This window comes from Lepus europaeus, chromosome 12 (genome assembly GCF_033115175.1).
Source record: "Lepus europaeus isolate LE1 chromosome 12, mLepTim1.pri, whole genome shotgun sequence".
Lineage (NCBI taxonomy): Eukaryota > Metazoa > Chordata > Mammalia > Lagomorpha > Leporidae > Lepus > Lepus europaeus.
This window is the reverse complement of record NC_084838.1, coordinates 13,290,721-13,312,885: the sequence shown is the minus strand read 5'-3', so window position 1 is coordinate 13,312,885 and position 22,165 is coordinate 13,290,721. Positions and strand designations below refer to the sequence as shown.

Genomic DNA, 22,165 nt, shown 5'->3' with positions numbered 1-22,165 from the left:
TCCAACTAAAGTTGAATAAACCAGTTTAAATTTATAAAGCCCTCAGTGCAAAGAAATGCCTGACTTATTTTTTCTTCTTCATTGAAGTATCCCTTGGATTTCTAGATGGTATCCCATTAAACGTTGTTTAGCTTTGTCAAAACACAAGATTTTCAAGAATACATTAAAACAGCAAATAGATGTATCTTCGGGGTAGGTGTTTAGTCTCCTGGTGAAAACACTACTGCAACACCCATGTTCTCTATCAGAGTACCTGGGTTCACCACCTGGTTCCAGTTCCTGATTCCAACTTCCTGCTAACACAGACCCTGGGAGGCAGACGTGATGGCCCCAGTGGTTGGGTTCCTGCCACCCATGAGGAAGACCTGAATTGCATTTTGTCTCCTGGATTTAGCCTCGTCCCTGCCTTTGTAGAGGCAGAGGGAGTGAATGAATCAGTGAATGGAAGCTCTCTGTCTCACCCCACCTCAAGTTAAATAATATATTTATATTTTCTTTCTGTCTCTTAAATACATATATACATATATATTTTTAAACATGTTTTTTTGAGGAGTTTTTCAAGATGGTGGAATGGGGGGAACTTATTGCTAGTCTAGGGGAGAATAGTTTTTTGTTTGTTTGTTTGCTTGTTTGTTTGATAGGCAGAGTGGACAGCGGGAGAGAGAGACAGAGAAAGGTCTTCCTTCCTTTTCCATTGGTTCACCCCCCAATGGCCGCTGCAGCCGGTGTGCTGCAGCCAGCGCACCATGCTGATCCAAAGCCAGGAGCCAGGTGCCTCTCCTGGTCTCCCATGTGGGTGCAGGGCCCAACTCCTTGGGCCATCCTCCACTGCACTCCCGGGCTACAGCAGAGAGCTAGACTGGAAGAGGGGCAACCGGGACAGAATCTGGCACCCCAGCCAGGACTAGAACCCAGTGTGCTGGTGCTGCAGGTGGAGGATTAGCCTAGTGAGCCGCGGCGCCGACCGGGGAGTATAGTTTTTAAAAAAAGTGGCGAGAGTGTAATCTCAGGGAAAGGTTAGGGAGAAAACGGCAGAGGAAACCCCACACAAATTGGGGGGCACTATGGACCTATGTGGAGGGTGTGGACATGAACAACTCAGGACCTGAGAAGCTGAGAGCCTCAGCACCAGCTTTGGAGTGAGGTGAGACTAGACTACAGCATCCTAAGCCACTGGCGATATGTGGGGGACAGTGTACCTGCCAACCTAGATGGAAAAATGGGGGGCACATTTCTTTCTACCTGACCACCAGGCACTGGTGTCCCGTGAGTAGCGAGAGAGAGAGAGAGAGTGCCATTTTGGACATATGCAACAGCTGCACCAGTTCATGTCTGCACTCTAGGAACCAGCCAAGAGTAGATGTCTGAGTCAGGCTGGGAGAATTGGCAGGGGGCTGGGAGCTCGTGACTGTGGGAGCCTTGTGTGCCAGGACTGTCAAAATACCGTGGCAGTGTGGGAGGGCACAGAGTATGACTGGTATTTTGGGCAACCACTGTGGGTGGCTCCACATGTTTGGGCTCCCTGATTACCTGGTAAGGGTCATTGCTGCAGGATCCATGTTCTCACCAAGAACTGCATGGGTCCTTTGTTTGGTTCTTGTGGAAATTATACCCACTGGGGCTAGCGCCCAGGCATTGGTCTCCTTTGAGGTGAGGAGGTGAGTGTGAGACTACACCATCAGATTAAAAGAGAGAGAGAGAGAGAGAGATAAGGAGATTTAATATGCCCCACTTTGGTGTCACCTTAAACACTTCCCTCACCCTGAACACTGAACAGAACTCCCTGAAAACACCCAGCACATGCCTCTGGGTATTCACTGAAGAGCAGTCACTCCACTAAGCCACAGTGGAAGAGTCAAACAATAAAAGTCATCATGGGATGGTGGTGGTGGGGACAAGTATTACCACAAGAAATGCAGCAATTCAAGAAACAAGAATAAGGAAAACAACATGACACCCCTAAAAGAACACAACACTTCAGTAATAGAATATGAAGATGAAGAAACTGACAAAATGCCAGAAATGGAATTCAAAAAATTGATCATAGGATTACTTAGAAGTAATCAGAAGCAAATTCATGAACTAAAGAAATGACATGAAAAAAACTTTTCCCATGAGATTTGAGATTTTAAAGAGAAATCAAAATGAAATATTAGACATGAAGAATTCAATAGAACAAATTAAATATATGGTGGAAAGACCTAAGAACAGACTCAGTGAGGTACAAGAAAGAATATCTGAGTTAGAAGGAAAATATCTGAAACATTTACAGTCAGACCAAAAAGAAGAAGAAATTAAAAAACTAAAAATAGTGTTGGAGATTTATACTATCAAATGACCCACACCATAAGAGTCTTAGGAGTTCCTGAAGGCATGGAAAGAGAATAGATTAGCAAGCCTTTTTAGTGAAATACTTGCAGAAAACTTTTCTAATTTGGAAAAAGAAAGGGATGTCCAAGTACTGGAAGCACATAGAGCTCCTAATAGACATGATCAGAAAAGATCTTCACCATGACACATTGTAGTAAAACTCTCCACAATAAAACATAAGAAAAGATTCTAAAATGTGCACAAGAGAAACACCAGACTACTTTCAGAGGATCTCCAATTAAACTCACAGCTTACTTCTCACAAGGAACCCTACAGGCCAGGAGAGATATATTCCAAGTCTTAAGAGAAAAAAAAAATACTGTCAACCCAGAATATTATACTCTGTAAAACTCATTTATGAATGAAACTGAAATAAAGGCCTTCCATAACAAACAGAAATTGAAAGAATTTGTCACCACTTGTCCACCCTTACAAAAGATGCTTAAGGATGTGCTTAAAGAGGGGCCAGCGCTGTGGTGCAGTGGGTTAATGCCCGGCCTGAAGCGCTGGCATCCCATATGGGAGCTGGTTCAAGACCCAGCTACTCCACTTCCTGTCCAGCTCTCTGCTATAGCGCAGGAAAACAGTAGAGGATGGCCCAAGTCCTTGGGCCACTGCACCCACGTGGGAGACCAGGAAGAAGCTCCTGGCTCCTGGCTTCAGATCGGCACAGCTCCAGCCGCTGCAGCCATCTGGGGAGTGAACCATTGGATGGAAGAACTCTGTGTGTGTGTGTGTGTGTGTATAACTCTGACTTTCAAATAAATAAATAATTTTAAAAAGGATGTGCTTAAAGAAACACAGAAACATGGTCATCACCATGGAAGAAGGTGAAGGCAAAAAATCTCCCAGTAAAAGTACAAAGGAAGTCCAAAGTAAACAATGGGAACATTTATGGAAAAATGGCAGGGCCAAGTCATTATTTATCAAGTCACCTTGAATGTAAATAGCCTAAACTCTCCAATTAAAAGATACAAACTGGCTGAATGGATTAAAAAACAAAACCCATCTATTTTCTGCCTACAAGAAACATTTCTCATCAACAAAGATGCACTCAGACTGAAAGTTAAAGGATGGAAAAAGATATTCCATGCCAACAAAGAGCCAAAAAAGAGCTGGTGTAGCCATCCTAATATCAGATAAAATAGACTTTATCACAAAAACTGTTAAAAGAGACAAAGAATGCCACTATGTAATGATTAAAGGACCAATTCAACAGGAAGATATGACTATTGTAAATCTATATGCACCTAATTATAGGGCACCTGGTTATTTAAAAGAAATGTTAATGTATCTAAAGGGAGACATAGACTCCAATACAATAGAAATGGAGGACTGTAATACTCCATTTTCAGCAATGGAAAGATCAACCAGACAGAAAAGTAGTAAGGTAACAACAGAGTTAACTGATACTATAGACTATATAAACCTAACAGATATCTACAGAACTTTTCATCCTATAGATGCAGAATACACATTCTTCTTACCAGTGCATGGAAATTTCTACCAGATAGATGACATGCTAGGCCATAAAGCAAGTCTCAGCAAATTAAAAAAAACTGAAACCATACCATGCATCTTCTCAAACCACAATGGACTGGGTCTGGAAATCAACAACCCAAGAATTTTTAGAACATATGTAAACACATGGAGACTGAACAACATGCTCCTGAATGAACAGCAGGTCATAGAAGAAATCAAAAGAGAAAAGAAAAAAATTTTGGAAATGAATAAAGATGACAATACAACATATCAAAAAAATGGGATACAGCAAAAGCAGTTTTAAGAGAAAAGTTTATAGCAATTGGTGTCTACCTCAGGAAACTGGAAAGGCACCAAATAAATGAGCGTCAATGCATCTCAAGGACCTAGAAAAAACAACAGCAAATCAAACCATAAATTAGCAGGAGAAAGGAAATAATTAAAATTAGAGAAGAAATAAACTATTGAAACAAAAGACCACAAAAGATCAGCAAAATGAAGAGCTGTTTTTTTGAAAAAAAAATTTTTTTTTACACATCACTGGCCCAACTAACCAAAAAAAAGGAGAGAGAAGACCCAAATCAATAAAATTAGAGATGAGAAAGGAAATGTAATAACAGACACCACAGAAATAAAAAAAAAACATCAGAAATTACTATAAAGACCTGTATGCCAACAAGTCAGGAAACCTAGAAGAAATGGACAGATTTCTTGCTATAACCTACCTAAATTGAGCCATGAAGACATAGAATACCTAAACAGACCAATAATCAAGACAGAAATTGAATCAGTAAGACCCTCCCAGCAAAGAAAAGCCCAGGACCAGGTGGCTTCACTGCTGAATTCTACCAGACATTTAAAGAAGAACTAACTCCAATTTTTCTCAAGATATTCAAAAAATTGAAAGAGGGAATTTTCCCAAGCTTCTATGATACCAGCAACACCTTAATTCTTAAACCTGAAAAAAATACAACAGAGAAAGAGAACTACAGACCAATTTCCTTAATGAACATATATGCTAAAATCCTCAACAAAATACTAGCCAATTGAATACAACAACACATCAGAGAGATCATTGACCCAGACCAAGTGGGATTATGCAAGCAAGGATGGTTCAACATTCGCAAATTGATGTGATACATCATATTAACAAGCTATACAAAAACCATTTGCTTATCTCAATAGTTGAAGAGAAAACATTTGATAAAATACAACACTCTTTCATGATGAAAACCTTAAGTAAAATGGGTATAGAAGGAACATTCCTCAATACAATCAAGGCAATTTATGACAAACTCATGGCCAGCATCCTATTGAATGGGGAAAAGTTGGAAGCATTTCCACTGAGTTTCAGACTCCAGACAAGGATGCCTACTCTCACCACTGCTATTCAATATAGTCCTGGAAGTTTTAGCCAGAGCCATTAGGCTAGAAAAAGAAATCAAATGGATATAAATTGGGAAGGAGGAAGTCAAAAAATCCTTATTTGCAGATGATATGTTTCTATATATAGGGGATCCAAAAGACTCCACTAAGACTATCATAGAAGATAGTTTGGTAAAGTGGCAGGATATAAAATCAACACAGAAAAATCAATAGCCTTTGTATACACAGACAATGCCATAGTTGAGAAAGAATTTCTAAGACCAATCCCATTCTCAATAGCTACAAAAAAAAATCACATACCTTGAAATAAATTTAACCAATGATGTCAAAGATCTCTCCAATGACAATTACAATTACAAAACATTAAAGAAAGAAATAGAAGAAACATAAAAAAATGGAAAATATTTCACATTCATGGATTGGGATAATCAATATTATCAAATGTCCATGTTACCACAAGCAATTTACAGATTCAGTACTATTCCAATCAAAATACCAAGGACATTCCTCTCAGCTACAGGAAAAAGGATGCTGAAATTCATATGGAAACACAGGAGACCCCAACAGTTAAAGCAATCTTATACAACACAAATAAAGCCAGAGGCATCACGATACCAAATTTCAAGACATACTACAGGGCAGTTATAATCAAAACAGCCTGGTATTGGTATAAAAACAGATGGATATACCAATGAAACAGAATAGAAACAGCAGAAATCTACTCATGCCTCTACAACCACCTTATTTTTGAACAGGAGCTAAAACCAATCCCTGGAGCAAGGACAGTCTCTTCAACAATGGGTGCTGGGAAAACTGGATCTTCACATGCAGATGTATGAAGCAAGACTCCTATCTTACACCTTACACAAAACCCACTCTAAATGTATTAAAGACATAAATCTATGGCCCAACACCATGAAATTATTAGAGAACATGGGGGAAACCCTGCAAGACTTTGGCACAGGCAAAAAGTTCTTGGAAAAGATCCCAGAGGCACAGGCAATCAAAGTCTAAATTGACAAATGGGATTTCATCAAATTGAGAAGCTTCTGCACTGCAAAAGAAACAACCAACAAAGTGAAGAGATAACCAACAAATTTGGAGAACTTATTTGCGAACTATGCAGCTGATAAAGAATTAATAACTAGAATGTATAAAGAGATCAAGAAACTTGACAACAACAAAACAAACAACCCAGTTAAGAAATGGGCAAAGGGGGGTGGCTTGTGGCATACTGGGTAAAGCTGCCACCTGCAGTGCTAGCATCCCACATGGGCATTGGTTCAAGTCCTGGCTGCTCCAATTCTGATCCAGGTCTCTGCTGTGGCCTGGGAAAGCAGCAGCAGATGACCCGTCCTTGGACCCCTCACCCATGTGGGAGACCTGGAAGAAGCTCCTGGCTCCTGGCTTTGGATCGGCTCAGCTCCAGCTGTTGCAGCCATTTGGGAAGTGAACCACTGGATGGAAGACCTCTCTCTCTCTCTCTCTCTCTCTCTCTCTTTGCCTCTCTGTAACTCTGCCTTTCAAATAAATAAATACATCTTTTAAAAAAAAGGAAATGGGCAAAGGACATAAACAGGCATTTTTCTAAAGAGGAAACCCAATAGCCAAGATACATGAAAAAATGCTCAGGATCACTAGTTTTCAGGGAAATGCAAATTGAAACCACAATGAGGTTTCACCTCACCCCAGTTAGAATGGCTTTCAGACAGAAATCAACAAACAATAAATGCTGGCAAGGATGTGGGGAAAAGGTACCCTAATGTAAACTGGTATAGCTACTGGGAAGACAGTATGAAGATGCCTCAGAAATCTGAATACAGACTTACCATATGACCCAGCCATCCCACTCCTGGGAATTTACCCAAGGGAAATGAATCAGCATATGAAAGAGTTATCTGTACCCCCATGTTTATTACAGCTCAATTCACAACAGCTAAATTGTAGAATCAACCCAAATGCCTGTCTACTGAAGACTAGATTAAAAAAAAAAAAGAAAAGAAAGAAAGAAAGAAATCCTGTCATTTGCAACAAAATGAAAGAAACTGGAAAACATCATACTTAGTGAAATAAGCCAGACCCAAAAAGATAAATACCATATGTTCTCCCTGATCTGTGATAACTAATAGAGCACCTAAAATATAATCCATAGAAGTGAAATTAATACTTCAAGAAGCAATGAATTTGAACATTGTTTCAACTGTTGAGTAACAGGGTTTTTTTTTTTTTCACACAATTTGTTGAACTCTTCACTTGGTATAGAGTTCAGCATATGTGTATAAAGTTAAAATTGAAAATAGATCCTAGTAAAAAATAAGAATGGGAGTAGGAGAGGGAGGAGGAAGAGGGGTGGGAAGGTACAGTGGGAAGAATCACTATATGAAATGCATGAAGTTTGTATTCCTTAAATAAAAGATTTCTGGGGGGGGGCATGTTTTCTCAGGTGTGTGTGTGTTTTTAAGAGGGGACATGTTCTTTATGTTGTGGTTTCCATGTGGAAAGTATTATGTTGTGGTTTCCATGTGGAAAGTATTCTTCAAGTGACCTTAAAATGCATGGCCAATAAATGAAGAGTTCAAGGATTTTCATGAAGTAGATTGATACTTGACTCGTCATATACACATATACAGACAAATCTGGACTAGTTACAACTGTGACCACACAAAAAGTAAAACAACAAATCTACAATAGGTACAAATTATATACATTTATTAATAATTTTAAATAACACTCTTGTATAAATTCTTTCATATATTCAAATCATACACAAATTTAGAAATGCATCATGAAGCCTAGTACAGCATATGTATGAGACATGTTTTTAACATTTGTGTTAGAATTTTAGTGACATAAATACATGTTTAATGTTTCAGAAACATTCTCTAATTGCTTGGGCTGAAATTTAACTTATTACAGAGTGCTTGTGCCTGGCATTACAACTCGACTTTAAATCATTTAGCGTTTGGACTAACTTAGATCTGAAGCCCTGGGCTCACATTCTGGGGCTGCCGCCGCAGTTATTGCATATGCATACAAAATAAATAAGAAAGATTCCCAATTGCCTTTGAAAACACCACACTTATCCTCCAACACTTCACGATCCACAACCACTGGTCCACGGGACATCATCTGGCTTCTGCAGATGAGCCTGTGTTCTTCCTGCCTTCCGCTTGGTGTAGTAGTCACTGGCTCAGGGTAAAGAGAAAAATGTGCTAACTTTCCACCCCGCCCTCCCCCCAACAACTCATTTTAGCTCCCAAACTCCCCACTAGCAAGATTATTAACAGACGAAATGTTCTCTGAGCGCCTTTCTCACTCTAACAGGTTGTGCTATTACCCCTCTGTTTTTACTTCTCTGAACTTTTTATCAGAGAGCTTTCTTTGAGATGTGGAAATTCAACTCTTCTCCACATACATCAAAATATAAGAGCCAGAGAATTACAAGTGGTGTTTTTCATAAGTGGTGTAATGTTCACCAAGTGTCCTACAAAAGTACAGAATCAAGGCAAATGATCGAATAACCCAGATCCAACTGACGCTGTCAAGAGAAGCACTGTTGGCTTAGCTCTGTTTCTAAAATAGCACAAGGAGTGAATATCCTGAAGGCACTCAGCTGACCAAAAGGGACTAGCAGGTCAGTGAGGATTGCTCTAATGGTCACTTTGCCTGGGCATTCTGGGGCTAGACAGCAGCCATATAAGTTGAGGCTTCAACAAATCCTGTTCCAAAAAAATCTCTATTCTCCAATCCCATACCTGCTCTGTTCTCCTCTTTTAAAATCCAAGCATCCCTGGAAAAACAAAACATACTAGGTCATTTTTTTCTTTCTGTAACTGGACAGGTCCCATTAGTAAAAGTCCTATTAGCGCAGCGAGTACAGGGAGGCAAGTAGAGGACAAAGACACCACCCCAAGCATCTGTTGGAAATGCATAGGGGCTGACCAAATGAGTTAAATGAAGATAAAAGTATTACTTAATAGCAGTATTTGTCATTTCTGGGTGAGATGCACATCAGGCTTATCTTCTTTAAAAATAAACACATTTCTAATCCTTACACAAAAATATTTCCATCATCAGGCTTTGTAAGGACAGCTGGGACCCACTGCAGGACCCCACAGTTCACAGGGGCTGTGGCTTTAGCGGAATGAAGGCTGTGCAGGGCACTCCACACTGGTTGCCTTGTCTGATTTCAGCGGCAGATCATTGCAAGATTGAGTCACAATTTACAGCAAAATTATTTCCTCAAGCAAAAGCCAAGGTCAACTAAAGAATACTCAAAGCAAATTTTAAGACCTTTATTTTTCTTCCATTGGGAAAAAATAAGAAAAAATAAGAACATGACCTGGAAAGTGTTACCAGGCATTTGAGGGTAAATGTTCTTTGTGACTCAGGTTTTGCAATGCCCTTTTACAGTCTGTTTCGAGGAATCTTCACATGGCCAGAATGCTATTCGGCTTTGGTTCTCAGACTCCACCACACTCTATTGGGTCAGCTCCTTTCAGCAAATGTTTACCTCTCCCCATCCTCCATCCTGATTTTGGCAGGGGCAGGGAATGAGTATCAGGGAGGAAGGCGAGTCTGCCATTTTGTGCAGTCTATGCACAGAGATGTGGCGACTCTGGGAAATTCAAGTTCCTCTCCTGGCCCTGCTTGGAGGGAGTAGTTCTCTTTAATGAAGCATAAACTGGCAGGTTTTTTTATCTTTATTCACTGATACGGACTCCAGATAGCACTCCTCCGTGTCTTTTCACAAAGTTCTTCCAATAGCTGTATCACCCGGAAGCTGGTATTTAATTAAAAACCTAGAAACATCCACAAATGAGACTCCTCCTCCCAGCCGCCCTGTGTCCACAGCTGGGAAATTTATGTGTTAGCATACAGTTGAAAGAACGTGTGAATCGGGGTCAGGAGTCCTGATCACTAGCCTACTTAGGACACACATTTGTATACGGCCTTGAACAAGACATGCAGGCCCTCTGTGACTCAGTCTTCTCATTTATAAAATGGGAATGATACTTCCTTCCTCAGGGGACTACAGAAAGGAACAAAGGACACACAGGGAAAAGTGCTTTGCAAACTACAAACAGGGATAGAAATATTAAATAATTTTAATGTAATGTAATGCAATCTCTACTCTTGTGAACAATGGCCGAATAAGCAGGACACCCTCAGGTCACACATCCTCCAGGATCATCACCTCCAAACCCTGAGAACAACTTAGTGGTCTCCCACAGAGGAAAGTCCAAATTCTAGGTTTTTCTCTGAGGAAGTTAAGCAAAGAGGTCAACTTAGATTTTCTAATTCTAAGCTAACAAGAAATCTTCACTTTTTTCTAACCACTTCACAGTTTGCTGTTCCTCTTAATAAATATCTCTATTGGTCTTCTGGCCACCTTTCCTGGCTTGCTACACCCACAACTTGTCAATATCATAGTAGATGAGAGTAACAGTAGTAGCTGATCTCTAGGAGAAAAATGCATTTAAAAGCAAGGACCAACTACACATACTCAGCTATGGGGCTACCCTAGCGGGACAAGATGGGAGAACTACGGGACTGCAGAGAGATGGCACACACATCATGGCGAGTGAATGATAAGCTGTACTCAAATAATAGATGTTTTAGCTTTGAGGTGAAATACAAAAATTTCATAAGAATGAAAACTAGGGATCCCAAGTGATAGGATGGCTTTTTTTTTTGGAACCGAAATATTTCCATCCTTTGGAAGACTATCTTTTACATTCAGGTAAAAATATTTTAATGAGAATATGTTTTTTTGTCAACTGTGTAAAATACATAGAGTGGCTAATGTTTAATTAGGTGGGTATTTTTGAGAATGCAGCCTATGTCCCAGCTTAACAATTTTTTTTACTTAAAAATCTATTGCTTGAATCTATAGTAAGACAAGGAGCATATAACTCTACTTTTAGGCTGAGAAAAGAAAGATTAGAAACATTCAACCTCTTGTAAATTTCAACAATGTCCAAAGAGGGACTAAACATGAGTGATGCTCACCAGAGTCCCAGCTCTAGCAATATTGCCATCTATTTTACAGTATTTTAACCAATCCCCATTTTCTTTTTACAATGCTATTAACTGCTGTACAAATAAATTCTAGATGATAAAATATGACATGATTTTTTTTTTACAAATAGGTACAAATACAATGTTGACCAGATATGCTACATTCACTATATACATGTTATTCTAGAAGCAGGAATATTCCTTGTTTTCAGACAATTTGCTATTCACACTGAGACCCTGAGGAGGACCGTCAGCTTCCTGCTCCCCAGTGCTGCCTCTGTCCTCCACCCGTAGAAGCTTATCCTGTGCTTTCCTCTCATCACATCGAACAAGAATCCTGGAAGGAGAAATCAAGCCCTTCTAAAGATCTCCTTGGGACTTTTCTGCCACATTCCAGAATAATCAAGATTATTTATAGTGATACAACCTAGACACCAGCTTTTCTTCAATGATGTCATTTTGTACAGCAAAATGAACATAATCCCTGATCCTCCTTTTAAAAAAAATGTTTGGGAAAGGAGATGAAGTCTTCCAGCACTCTTTCCCCCTTCACATCCATCATCTTGTTTCTACTGGTTTGGTGAACGATTCTCCAAGAGTCTCCTTGGAGGTCAAAGTGGATTAGGGCTGCACAATATGATTCAGCCTTTCCAAATTCCCATGTGATTTGGTATAAAAATATACTTTGCTTCAAGTCCTTCATGATAATGAATGCTTCAAATTTCATGGGAAAACTAAGAGTAATAGATAAACTAAGTGCATTATAGATTTGTATTTGAGAATTTCCGATCTGCCTTTGCCTTCTCAGGGAACTCTACCCAGGCATTGTCTGGTCCAGAGGCTGATGCAGTCTTAGTAAGCACTGTGGTGTGGCAATCCAGGAGGAGAGTTCCAGTTCCTTAGGCTTTGTAGTTATGTATGGGTGTCGTCAGGGTCAGTTGTCCATTGGGAGCCACTTCATTGCCATCATCTTCCAACAATCCTGACACATCTGCATTGGGAATGCTGTCATGGTAGCTGCTGAAACTGATATTGTCTTCTTTCAGCTCGATGGTCCAGAAGGGGGCGTTGAGTTTCCGGTTTTGGTACTCACGGTACATATACACTGCCCCCACAAATCCCATTAGCAGCACCACCACGATGATGATGACTGTCAAAATGATGATGTTAAATTGGGTCCATGATACATCAGCTAAAGCTGAAGTGCTGTTTTCAGACGAGCTTACTGAAAAGATAGTCTGCAGGGTTGTGGGGGTAAATGTACTATTTGTAACAAGGGTGGGCACTGAAGTGGTCAAAGAGGCATTGGAAACCAAAATGGTAGAACCTCCAGGTGTTGGAACAATAACTTCTGAAAATAAAAACAGAGAATGAAATGTAAAAGACAAAATTATCCAGTTTTGAGAAACAATAAAAGAAATACACATGGGAGTGGAAGTTGACGTGAGATGTTGACATGATACTCTGCTTTAAGGTATGCATGTTAAAAATAATTTTTAAAGAAAGATAGTGATAAAGCTAGCTTATTACACCCATGGATGTTCTCCAATATGTGTAATACTTATATTAAAATCTTTGGGGCCGGCGCCGCGGCTCAGTAGGCTAATCCTCCGCCTTGTGGTGCCGGCACACCGAGTTCTAGTCCCGGTCGGGGCACCGATTCTGTCCCGGTTGCCCCTCTTCCAGGCCAGCTCTCTGCTGTGGCCAGGGAGTGCAGTGGAGGATGGCCCAAGTGCTTGGGCCCTGCACCCCATGGGAGACCAGGAGAAGCACCTGGCTTCTGCCTTCGGATCAGCGTGGTGCGTCGGCCGCAGTGCCCCAGCTGTGGCGGCCATTGGAGGATGAACCAACGGCAAAAGGAAGACCTTTCTCTCTCTGTCTCTCTCTCTCTCACTGTCCACTCTGCCTGTCAAAAAAAAAAAATTCTTTGGGAAGGAGCTGACAAGCCAAGGGCGGGCCTTGGATCACCTTTATAAAAGGGTGTAGGTGAAGTCCCTTGTTCAGATGTCCAGACACAGTCCAGTGGAAGGAAGCCAGCTGCATCTTCTACACTGATTGACCGAGAAGGTCAGAGAGTTCAAATATCTTTTTTCTCTAGGACTTTTGGCCTATCTTCCTTTGTATTACTTCCCCAACAAATAATAACCAGATAGAAACTTGAAAAAAAAATCTTTGAGAAAATTAAGTTTTCCATCCTTCTTTACTCATGGATATAGTCACACAAATTCCTAAAAAAGCAGTAAGTATGTCATTGCTGAGTTCTAAATCACATAAATACAAATAGGAAAAGCTGTGTTTCTAGTTACATCTGAAAAACACAATTAAAATGTACAAAGTTGCTGTCAGCCAAGAGAGAAAATAGCTTTCCTTGAATTCCATGTGTAGAAATTCTTCCTTTTTATATATTACAGCTATTTTATAATTTAGGTTCCATGCTTTGTAATTCCATGACAGCATACAGCTCAGTGGAAGGACTAAAGGCTTTGGAATCATGTAGAACTGTGTTGCGGCCGGTGCCGCGGCTCAATAGGCTAATCCTCCACCTGCAGCGCCGGCACACCGGGTGCGAGTCCTGGTCGGGGCACCGAATTCTGTCCCGGTTGCCCCTCTTCCAGGCCAGCTCTCTGCTGTGGCCAAGGAGTGCAGTGGAGGATGGCCCAAGTGCTTGGGCCCTACACCCGCATGGGAGACCAGGCAAAGCACCTGGCTCCTGCCTTCGGATCAGCGCGATGCGCCAGCCACAGTGCGCCGGCCTCAGCGGCCACTGGAGGGTGAACCAACGGCAAAAGGAAGACCTTTCTCTCTGTCTCTCTCTCTCACTGTCCACTCTGCCTGTCAAATAATAATAATAATTAAAAAAGAACTGTGTTGCTACAGATAAATCAATCTTTTTACACCTTAGTTCATCATCTGTAAAATGAGAATAATGTCTACCTTGCAGAGTTCTTGGGAAGGATTAAATGAGATAATGTGCTATAAGGCATTATCACACTTAATGCTTATAGTGCTTGGCACATAGTAGCCAGTCAATAAAATCACTAATATCAACATTATAATTCGTCAACACAAATAGCCACATCAATTTACCATAAAAAAGAGGTAAAATTTATATTACCTATTAACCAACAAGAGAAAGTGTACCAGAGTCTTGTGATCTGAGTATGGACAATGAATGCCTCTCAAATGAGAAAGAATTGAGTGACAGGGTTGCTAGGTCATGACAGAGTTTACTTTGAGTCTTTTAGCCTTGATAATAACAGTATATGACAGAAGGTTACGACTGCCACAAGAAAATGGCAGACAGATTACACTTGCCACAGACCTGGAACTCAGCATCTGTTAGAATATCAAAGAACTATTTGTAAAACATAGTTTATGACCTAATAAACTTGGAGTACTCCTAACTTAACCAGAGTTTATAATCATTACTTTTTTCTAATCCTTTCTGAAATTCCCTGAGGGAAACATTGTCATATGAATAATGTTTTCTTTTTAAAAATCAAAAATAATATTACTACTATTTCCTCTGTCACACATGCGGATACTTGGGCTCCAGCTTAGGAAAGTTGCTAGAATGAACTCCACTTTCTAAGCTGGAAATTCTAGCCAGATTATAGGTCCCTAGTTGAAAGGATCTTTGATGATCACTGGAAGTGATGAGAATAAAGGAAGCAAAAAGATAAAAGAAATGCTAGAACTTTTAAAATTATTAACATAAAAATAAAAATAGATGAAGGGAAAAATGAGAACACTTTGTCTCACTGTCACAGTGACTTTGTCTTGGTCCTCACATTTCTGGAGTTGGCTTTGGTGTATCAGGAGAGCAGCAGGAAAAGGAGGAAACCTTTTTAGGCAAATATCTATCAAAATCTATTCCAGAAACTCCTCTGGTGACAGTGGCAGGTTTTAAAAGCTAAAGGCAGCTGTTCTGAAAATTTCACTGTTAGGTTTAGATATTAAATTTACAACCTTAGGTGAAGGTTTACCTTTCTTGATGCAATTTCCCTCGAGGTCTGGAGTGTAACCTTCTAGGCAGTTCTCACACCAAAACCCAGTGGTGTTATGGAGGCAGTTGATGCACTCACCACTCTCGGGCTTGCACATCTTTGGAGTTTTACTTGGGTCCACATGACCGTGACACTGACATTTCACACAGATGCTGTCAGAACTGTAATAGCCATTTTCACATCGATTGCAGTTCTGGCCTGTGTAACCTTCTTTACACTGGCTACATTTAGGTTCTGGTTCACCCGATTCTAAAAAAGAGAGAACACCAAAATAATTTCATAAAATAATGATTCAAAATGCAAATAGCTACTAGTCCTCAGGAAGATTTATAAAGCTTCCCTACTATCTCCTCATATGGAGGGGCTGCTGTGTGAGGTAGCAAGCAAAACTGCCACCTGTGACACTGGCATCCAACATGGGCTTCAGTTCATTTCCCTGCGACCCTGCTTCCCTTCCGGCTCCCTGTTAATGGCCTAGGAAAAGCAGTGGAAGATGGCCAAATGAGAAAGGGAGAGAGAAACAGAAAAAGAGAGAGCTCTTGCATTTGGTTCACTCCCCAGATGGCCACAGTGGCCAGGGCTGGGCCAGGCCGAAACCAGGAGCCAGGAGCTTCATCCAGGTTTCCCACATGGGTGCAGGGACCCAAGCACTTGGGCCATCTTCTATTGTTTTCCCAGGCACAAAAACAGGAAGTAGGATTAGAAGTGGAGCAGCTGGGTCTGGAATAGGCACCCATATGGGATGCCAGCACTGCAGGTGGTAGATTTATCTGCTATGCTACAATGCCAGCCTATTTCTAATGCTCTTTATGAAAAATGAAGCCCTTTTTCCTACTTTACCATTTCTTTTTAAAACAGCTTTATTTGAGCTATAATCCACACACTCTACAGTTCAACCATTTAAGTGTACAATTCAATGGTTTTTAGCCTCTTCATAGAGTTGTATAATTAATAAAGAATTTTAACTCATGATAATCCTGATGGGCAGTATGAACTCAAGTAAGTTACTGAACTCTGGGCCTCAGTTTCTCATATTTCAAATAAGGGTATTAAGCCAGAAATATTTAAATTGCTTTTTAACAATAATAGGTATTCATGGGAATTCATAACTCATACAAATAATAATATGTATGAAAGAAACAAAAAGATATATACTTCCTGTTCCCAAGGAACTTATAGCATACAATAGTCTCATATTTTATAGCATTTTTGCACTCTACTAACTATAGCAACAAAAACTAACATGAGCAATTTGTGGTGAAATAGACTGAAGGACTGAAATCGAAGTGTGTGAAAATCCTTCAAGTCTGTCATGTTGAGACCCACTGGGCCTCAAGACGTGACATTCCAAAGCCCTGCTCATGCTCATTCCTCTCCCTGTACGTGGTTTCTGCCATATCCAAGCAGTTGTTTGATCAAAGCAGCTGTTTTCTTTGTTCATATTGATCTCTTTATCTGAAATGTCCTTCCTTCTCCTGCTACCTGCTAAATGTGGATGCTCATCACAAGACTCAGTTTTGGTTTTTCTTTCTAAATCTATTTGAGAGGCAGGGAGACAGAAAGGCAGAGATAGCGAGCTCCCAGGTGCTGGTTCCCACCCCAAATGTTCCCAAGGTTGGCCAGGCAAAAGCCGGTGGCTGGGAACTCAGTCAAGGTTCCCCTGTGGGTGGCAGGGTCTCAGTGACATGGGCCAGCATTGCTGCCTCCAAGAGTCTGCCTTAGCAGGAAGCTGGAGTCTGGAGCCAGAGCCAGGTGTTAAACTAGGTATTGTCATGTGGGATGTGGTCATATTAACCACTAAGCCAAACGCCTGCCCACAAGACTCATTTTATTACCACCTCTGGAGTCACTGCTGATCCTCCCCCACTTCAGTCAGTGCTCCTTTTCCGTGCATTCACTACACACATGTTCATGATGCTGCATTGCACTTACTTATATGTTAGTCTCTCCATGAGAAATAGTCAATTCTGAAAGCATCAAACCCCTAGCCTGCTCAGTGTTCTAGAACACAGACAATGTGCCAAATTGGATTGGTCAAGCCCCTATTCAGTCTTTGGTTTTGATCTCCTTTTCACCTCTACAAGGTATATTTCTAGATGTCCAAATCCTCACTCTTCACAGCTTAGTTCAAGTGTTACCTACTTCGTGGAGACTTTTTCTATCTCCCAGTAGGAAACTATCCTTCCTTCCTGAACTCTCATGGTTCTAGTTTTGTACATCTGACTACTCTCTCCCCTGAGTTATGCTTATTTCTCTTTCTACTCAGGATGCATTATTATTGGCATTAATAATGCTAATTAAGCTACAAATGGAGATATAATGGCTAAAAATATAGACAGAGTCTCTGCCTTAGAGAACCTATAATCCCTGGAAAAGTCAGACAAAAACAAAAGATTCAAGCACATTGCTTTTGTTGAGAATCATTTTTCTATAGAGAAAACTTCTAAATTTTAAATTTGTCATATGAAAGTGAAGCCAGTCAATTTTTCAACTATCATTTGTAAAGGAACTATTATAAGGCAAGTTCTTGATTTACAAGGGAAGATAGTTTAGATGTGCATAGGACTAATATAATTTCTTTTTTACAATTCCTAAAAAGCTATACAATCATAAATTCTTTAACAATATAATCAAGATGCTTATAAAAATAAGAAATCCTTTATAGAATTCTGATATCATGGAAGCAGATTTAGATACATAATCTTTTCACATTTCTGACTCTAGATAGTATTCCTCCTTTATTATTCCTAAATGTTTAATATGGATTCACATATACAGCAATAATTAATCAGGTGTGTACCTCCAGGTGTCACCTTTTTTATGACTTATGTCCCAACATTCATTCTCACGTACAACAGAATTTTCTTCCTTTGTGTCCCACTATATCCTATAAAAGCATTTGCTATTGTTAATGCTTTGTTTATGTGTTTTCCTTTCTCTACTAAACTACAAACTCCTTTAGAACAAGGATCACATTTTATTATCTTTGTATTCCTTGCCTAGCACAAAAACAAACATGTACTAGGTGCCCAATAAGTTTCTGTGGAAAAATGAAAGAATCTGTCAGACTTCCCTCTGGTAAGAGGGGTATATCAGTTTGTGTTACAAAGTATGGTGGCCAGTTTTCAAGATGGCCCCTCATGATCTCTGCTCTCCTGGAATTGCCACTCCTGTGTAGTACCCTCCTATGGTTAATTGGGTAGACATGTATAACCCACAAAGTATTTCGAAAACGGCATTCTATGATTCCAGATACCAGGCTACAGATGCATTGCAACCTCAATCCCTCTCTTGTATCACTTACTGTTAGGGTGACAGTTACAGGGTTGCATTTTTTTTTCAGTGGGGGAAGGTGATGAAAATGTTCTAAACATGACTGTGATGATGGTTGAACGACATCATATATGTGCATGTGTCTATTAAGAAAAATTAACTGTACATTTTAAATAAATACAGGGGATATGAATTATTTCTCAATAAAGCTGTTATTTAAAGGCTAATGAGAGAGACCGGCGCTGTGGAGCAGCAGGTTATCGCCCTGGCCTGAAATGCTGGCATCCCATATGGGTGCCAGTTCTAGTTCCCACTGCTCCTCTTCCTATCCAGTTCTCTGCTATGGCCTGGGAAAGCAGTAGAATATGGCTCAAGTCATTGAGCCCCTGCACCCGTGTGGGAGACCTGGAAGAAGCTCCTGGCTCCTGGCTCCTGGCTTTGGATCGGCGCAGCTCTGGCCATTGCGGCCAACTGGGGAGTGAACCATCAAATGGAAGACCCCTCTCTCTCTCTGCCTCTCCTCTTTTTGTGTAATTCTGACATTCAAATAAAATAAATAAATCTTTAAAAAAAAAAGAGTAATGAGAAAAAGAGGGAAGGGGAGAAGAACCCAAACCAGAACTCCCTAGGGAAGCAGAAACCATACGAAATAATAAGTGCTTATTGTCTTAAGTCACTAAATTTTAAGATACAGGTTGAGCATCCCTAATTCAAAAACCTGAAATGCTTCCAAATCCGAAATTTCCTGAGCACTGACATAGCACCTTAAGTGAAAATTCTACATCTGACCTCATGAAACAAGTTGTAGCTAAAACACAGATATATTGAAAACACTGTATAAAAGTACTTTCATCCTGCAGATGAAATGCATAAATGAATTGTGTTTAGACTTAGGTCCCATTCCTGAATATCTTATATTTATGTAAGTACTCCAAAATCTAAAACATTCCTTGGTCCCAAGTATTTCAGATATTAGATACTTAACCTATAATTGGTTACATAGCAATAGATAATAAGTGAGAATAACTATATTTGTAAGATATATTTGTAGGGGCCAGCATTGTGGCTTAGCAGGTAAAGCTGCTGCCTGAGATGCTGACATCCCATATGGGCATAGGTTCTCGTCCTGCCTCTTCCACTTCCAATCCAGGTCCCTGTTAATGGCCTGGGAAATGCAGTGGAAGATGGTCCAAGTGTTTGAGCTCCTGCTACTCATGTGGGAGACTGGATGAAGTTCCTGGCTCCTGGCTTCAATCTAGCCCAGCACTAGCCATTGTGGCCATTTGGGGAATGATCCAGCAGATGGAAGATCGACCTCTCTCTCTGTAATTCTGTCTCTCAAAATCAATCAATCAATCTTCATATACATATATATATATAATCTTTATACACACACACACACATATATATATATATATATATTTGTAGACACCACTACTAAGTACCCTGGAAGAATAATTAGTAAATGTTACCTTGAAATAGGTTAGCAAATATTGCTAGATTTTGAAGCTCTTGTGTTAACTCATTATGTTGCTTTTTTTTTTAACTCATATGTCCCTTTTTTTAAAATCCCACATATATTTTGAATTGTGAATTGCTAGAAAGGAATCCTTGTTTTGATAACTCTCTTCCACCTACAGCATCCAGAACTTTATTTATCAACATAATTTATACCTGTTGATAACTGATTCACTGGTTCCCTCTCCCCCTTTAAAATGAAAATTTAGAGAGAAGCCTTACTTATGGTGCAAATTCCTGTAGATGTCACTGCTGAACAAGGGCAGAGAAGACATTCTTCAGTGGCTTCAGGATTCTGATAAAATCCTCCTTTGCATTCTTCACAATGATCTCCTTGACTGTTTTCCTGGCAGTTTAAACATACACCTAAAAGAAGGAAATTATTTTAGAAAGTTAAAGATTTACTCTGAAACCACAGCAACGTTCAGAAATCATGCCAGCAACAAAAAGGCAGTAAGAGTTAATCAGGAAAATAAAAAGCAACAGGGACTCAGTTCCTATCCCATCTTATTCCTACACTGGCCATGTCTATGAGTTCTGTATTCCCTTCTAGACTGGGAACTCTTCAGGGAAAGTCTGGCTTCATGATTAGAGCTGCAATAGGCCTTTGTCAGTTGACTGACTACATACCCAAAGCAGACAAATTATGTGTAAAAAATAAATACAAACAATATAAATAACTATTAATAGATAGATAAATCATGGCATTTTCATAGTGGTGATACTATAAGCAATCTAGAGCTATATGCATGAACATACATAAATCTTAACATCATTGGTTGAAAAAGCAAATTACAGAATTGTTAGACATTTATTTTGCAAAAATTTTAAAACTGGGGTATTATGGTACAGTATGTTAAAGCTCTGGCCTGTGATGCCAGCATCCCATATGAGGAATGGTTTGAGTCCTGGTTGCTTCACTTCCATGCGAATGGGCCTGGGAAAGCAGCAGAAGACAGCCCAAGTACTCGGGCCTTGCCACTCATGCTTGGCAGACCCAGGCGGCACTCCAGGCGGCCGTTTGGGGATTGAACCAGTGGATGGAAGGTCTCACTCTCTCTCTGTAACTGTGCATTTCAAATAAATAAATAAATAAACCTTTAAAAAATAAATTACAATAAGTAATACTAGGCAAATTGATATATAATACAGCAACTGGAGGGATGCATACATATATGAGGGAATTTCAAAAAAATTAGTAGAAAATTGTAATTTAAAGATAAGTTTATCTTAGTATAAAAAAAATTGAAGCCCATACATATAAGAGATCTTCAAAACATTTGTGAAAATGGAGAGTATGATAAAGCTATGCAAGAATTTTTATTTTCACCAAAATTAGCTTATCATTTAATGCTACTTTCCAAGAACTTTTTGAAAAACATTAAAATATGGACTGATAGAGTATAGGGGAATTTTATACTCTGCTTAGTTCTCTGGCAGGAGAAAGGTGGGACCAGGGAGAAAAACAAAGAAGTCCCTTATTTTAACTGAAATTTTCTACTTCAAAAGTTCAACTATAGGGGTGGGCTTTTGGCATGGCAGTTAAGACACTGTTTGGGGCACCCACATGGCATTTTAGAAGGCCTAGTTCTGAGTCCTGGCTCCTCTACTTCTGGTCCAGGTTCCTGCTAATGTATAACCTGGTGATGAGTCAAGTACTTGGGGTTCCTCACCTATGTGGGAGACCTGAATTGAGTTCTGGGTTCCTGACTTCTGCCTGGTCCAGCCCTAGCTGTTGCAGGCATTTGGGGATGAACCAGTGGATGGAAAATTTCTCTCTGTCCTGTCTCTCAGCCTTTCAAATAAAATGGAAGTAAATAAATAGAAAAGATGTATATGTTAATAAATACATATATGTTAACATATGCACATATGTTAATATACACACATATAAATTTCAAGCAAAATACCAATATGTTGCTATTTATTATTTTGAACATGAGTACATGGATATTTTTATACTGTTTTTCACAGATTTTTATATTTTAAATCCAAAATAAAAACAATTAATTAACAAAAAAATACAAAGGAAGGAGGCAAGCAAAGTTACACGCGTAGTAATAACACTGCTCGGGAAGTTTACAGGAAGGAGTTCCAAACACTGAAGC

The 22,165-nt window shown here is 39.8% G+C and overlaps 1 protein-coding gene across 2 annotated transcripts in view; it reads right to left on the bottom strand.

The window, feature by feature from the left end:
• Positions 1 to 7,921: 7,921 nt before the first annotated feature.
• The window catches only part of MEGF9 (multiple EGF like domains 9), a 115,219-nt gene continuing 100,975 nt past the window's right edge, over positions 7,922 to 22,165 (bottom strand). The window contains exons 4-6 of one of the 2 annotated variants that reach the window (XM_062207674.1): positions 20,280 to 20,423; positions 15,246 to 15,515; positions 7,922 to 12,610 (exon numbers count right to left, since the gene is read on the bottom strand). In XM_062207674.1, the coding sequence (XP_062063658.1) occupies positions 12,159 to 12,610; positions 15,246 to 15,515; positions 20,280 to 20,423 (866 nt within the window). In that variant the 3' untranslated portion in view covers positions 7,922 to 12,158. The remainder of the gene's footprint in view (positions 12,611 to 15,245; positions 15,516 to 20,279; positions 20,424 to 22,165) is intronic. The other variant, XM_062207675.1, reaches the window with a different exon arrangement.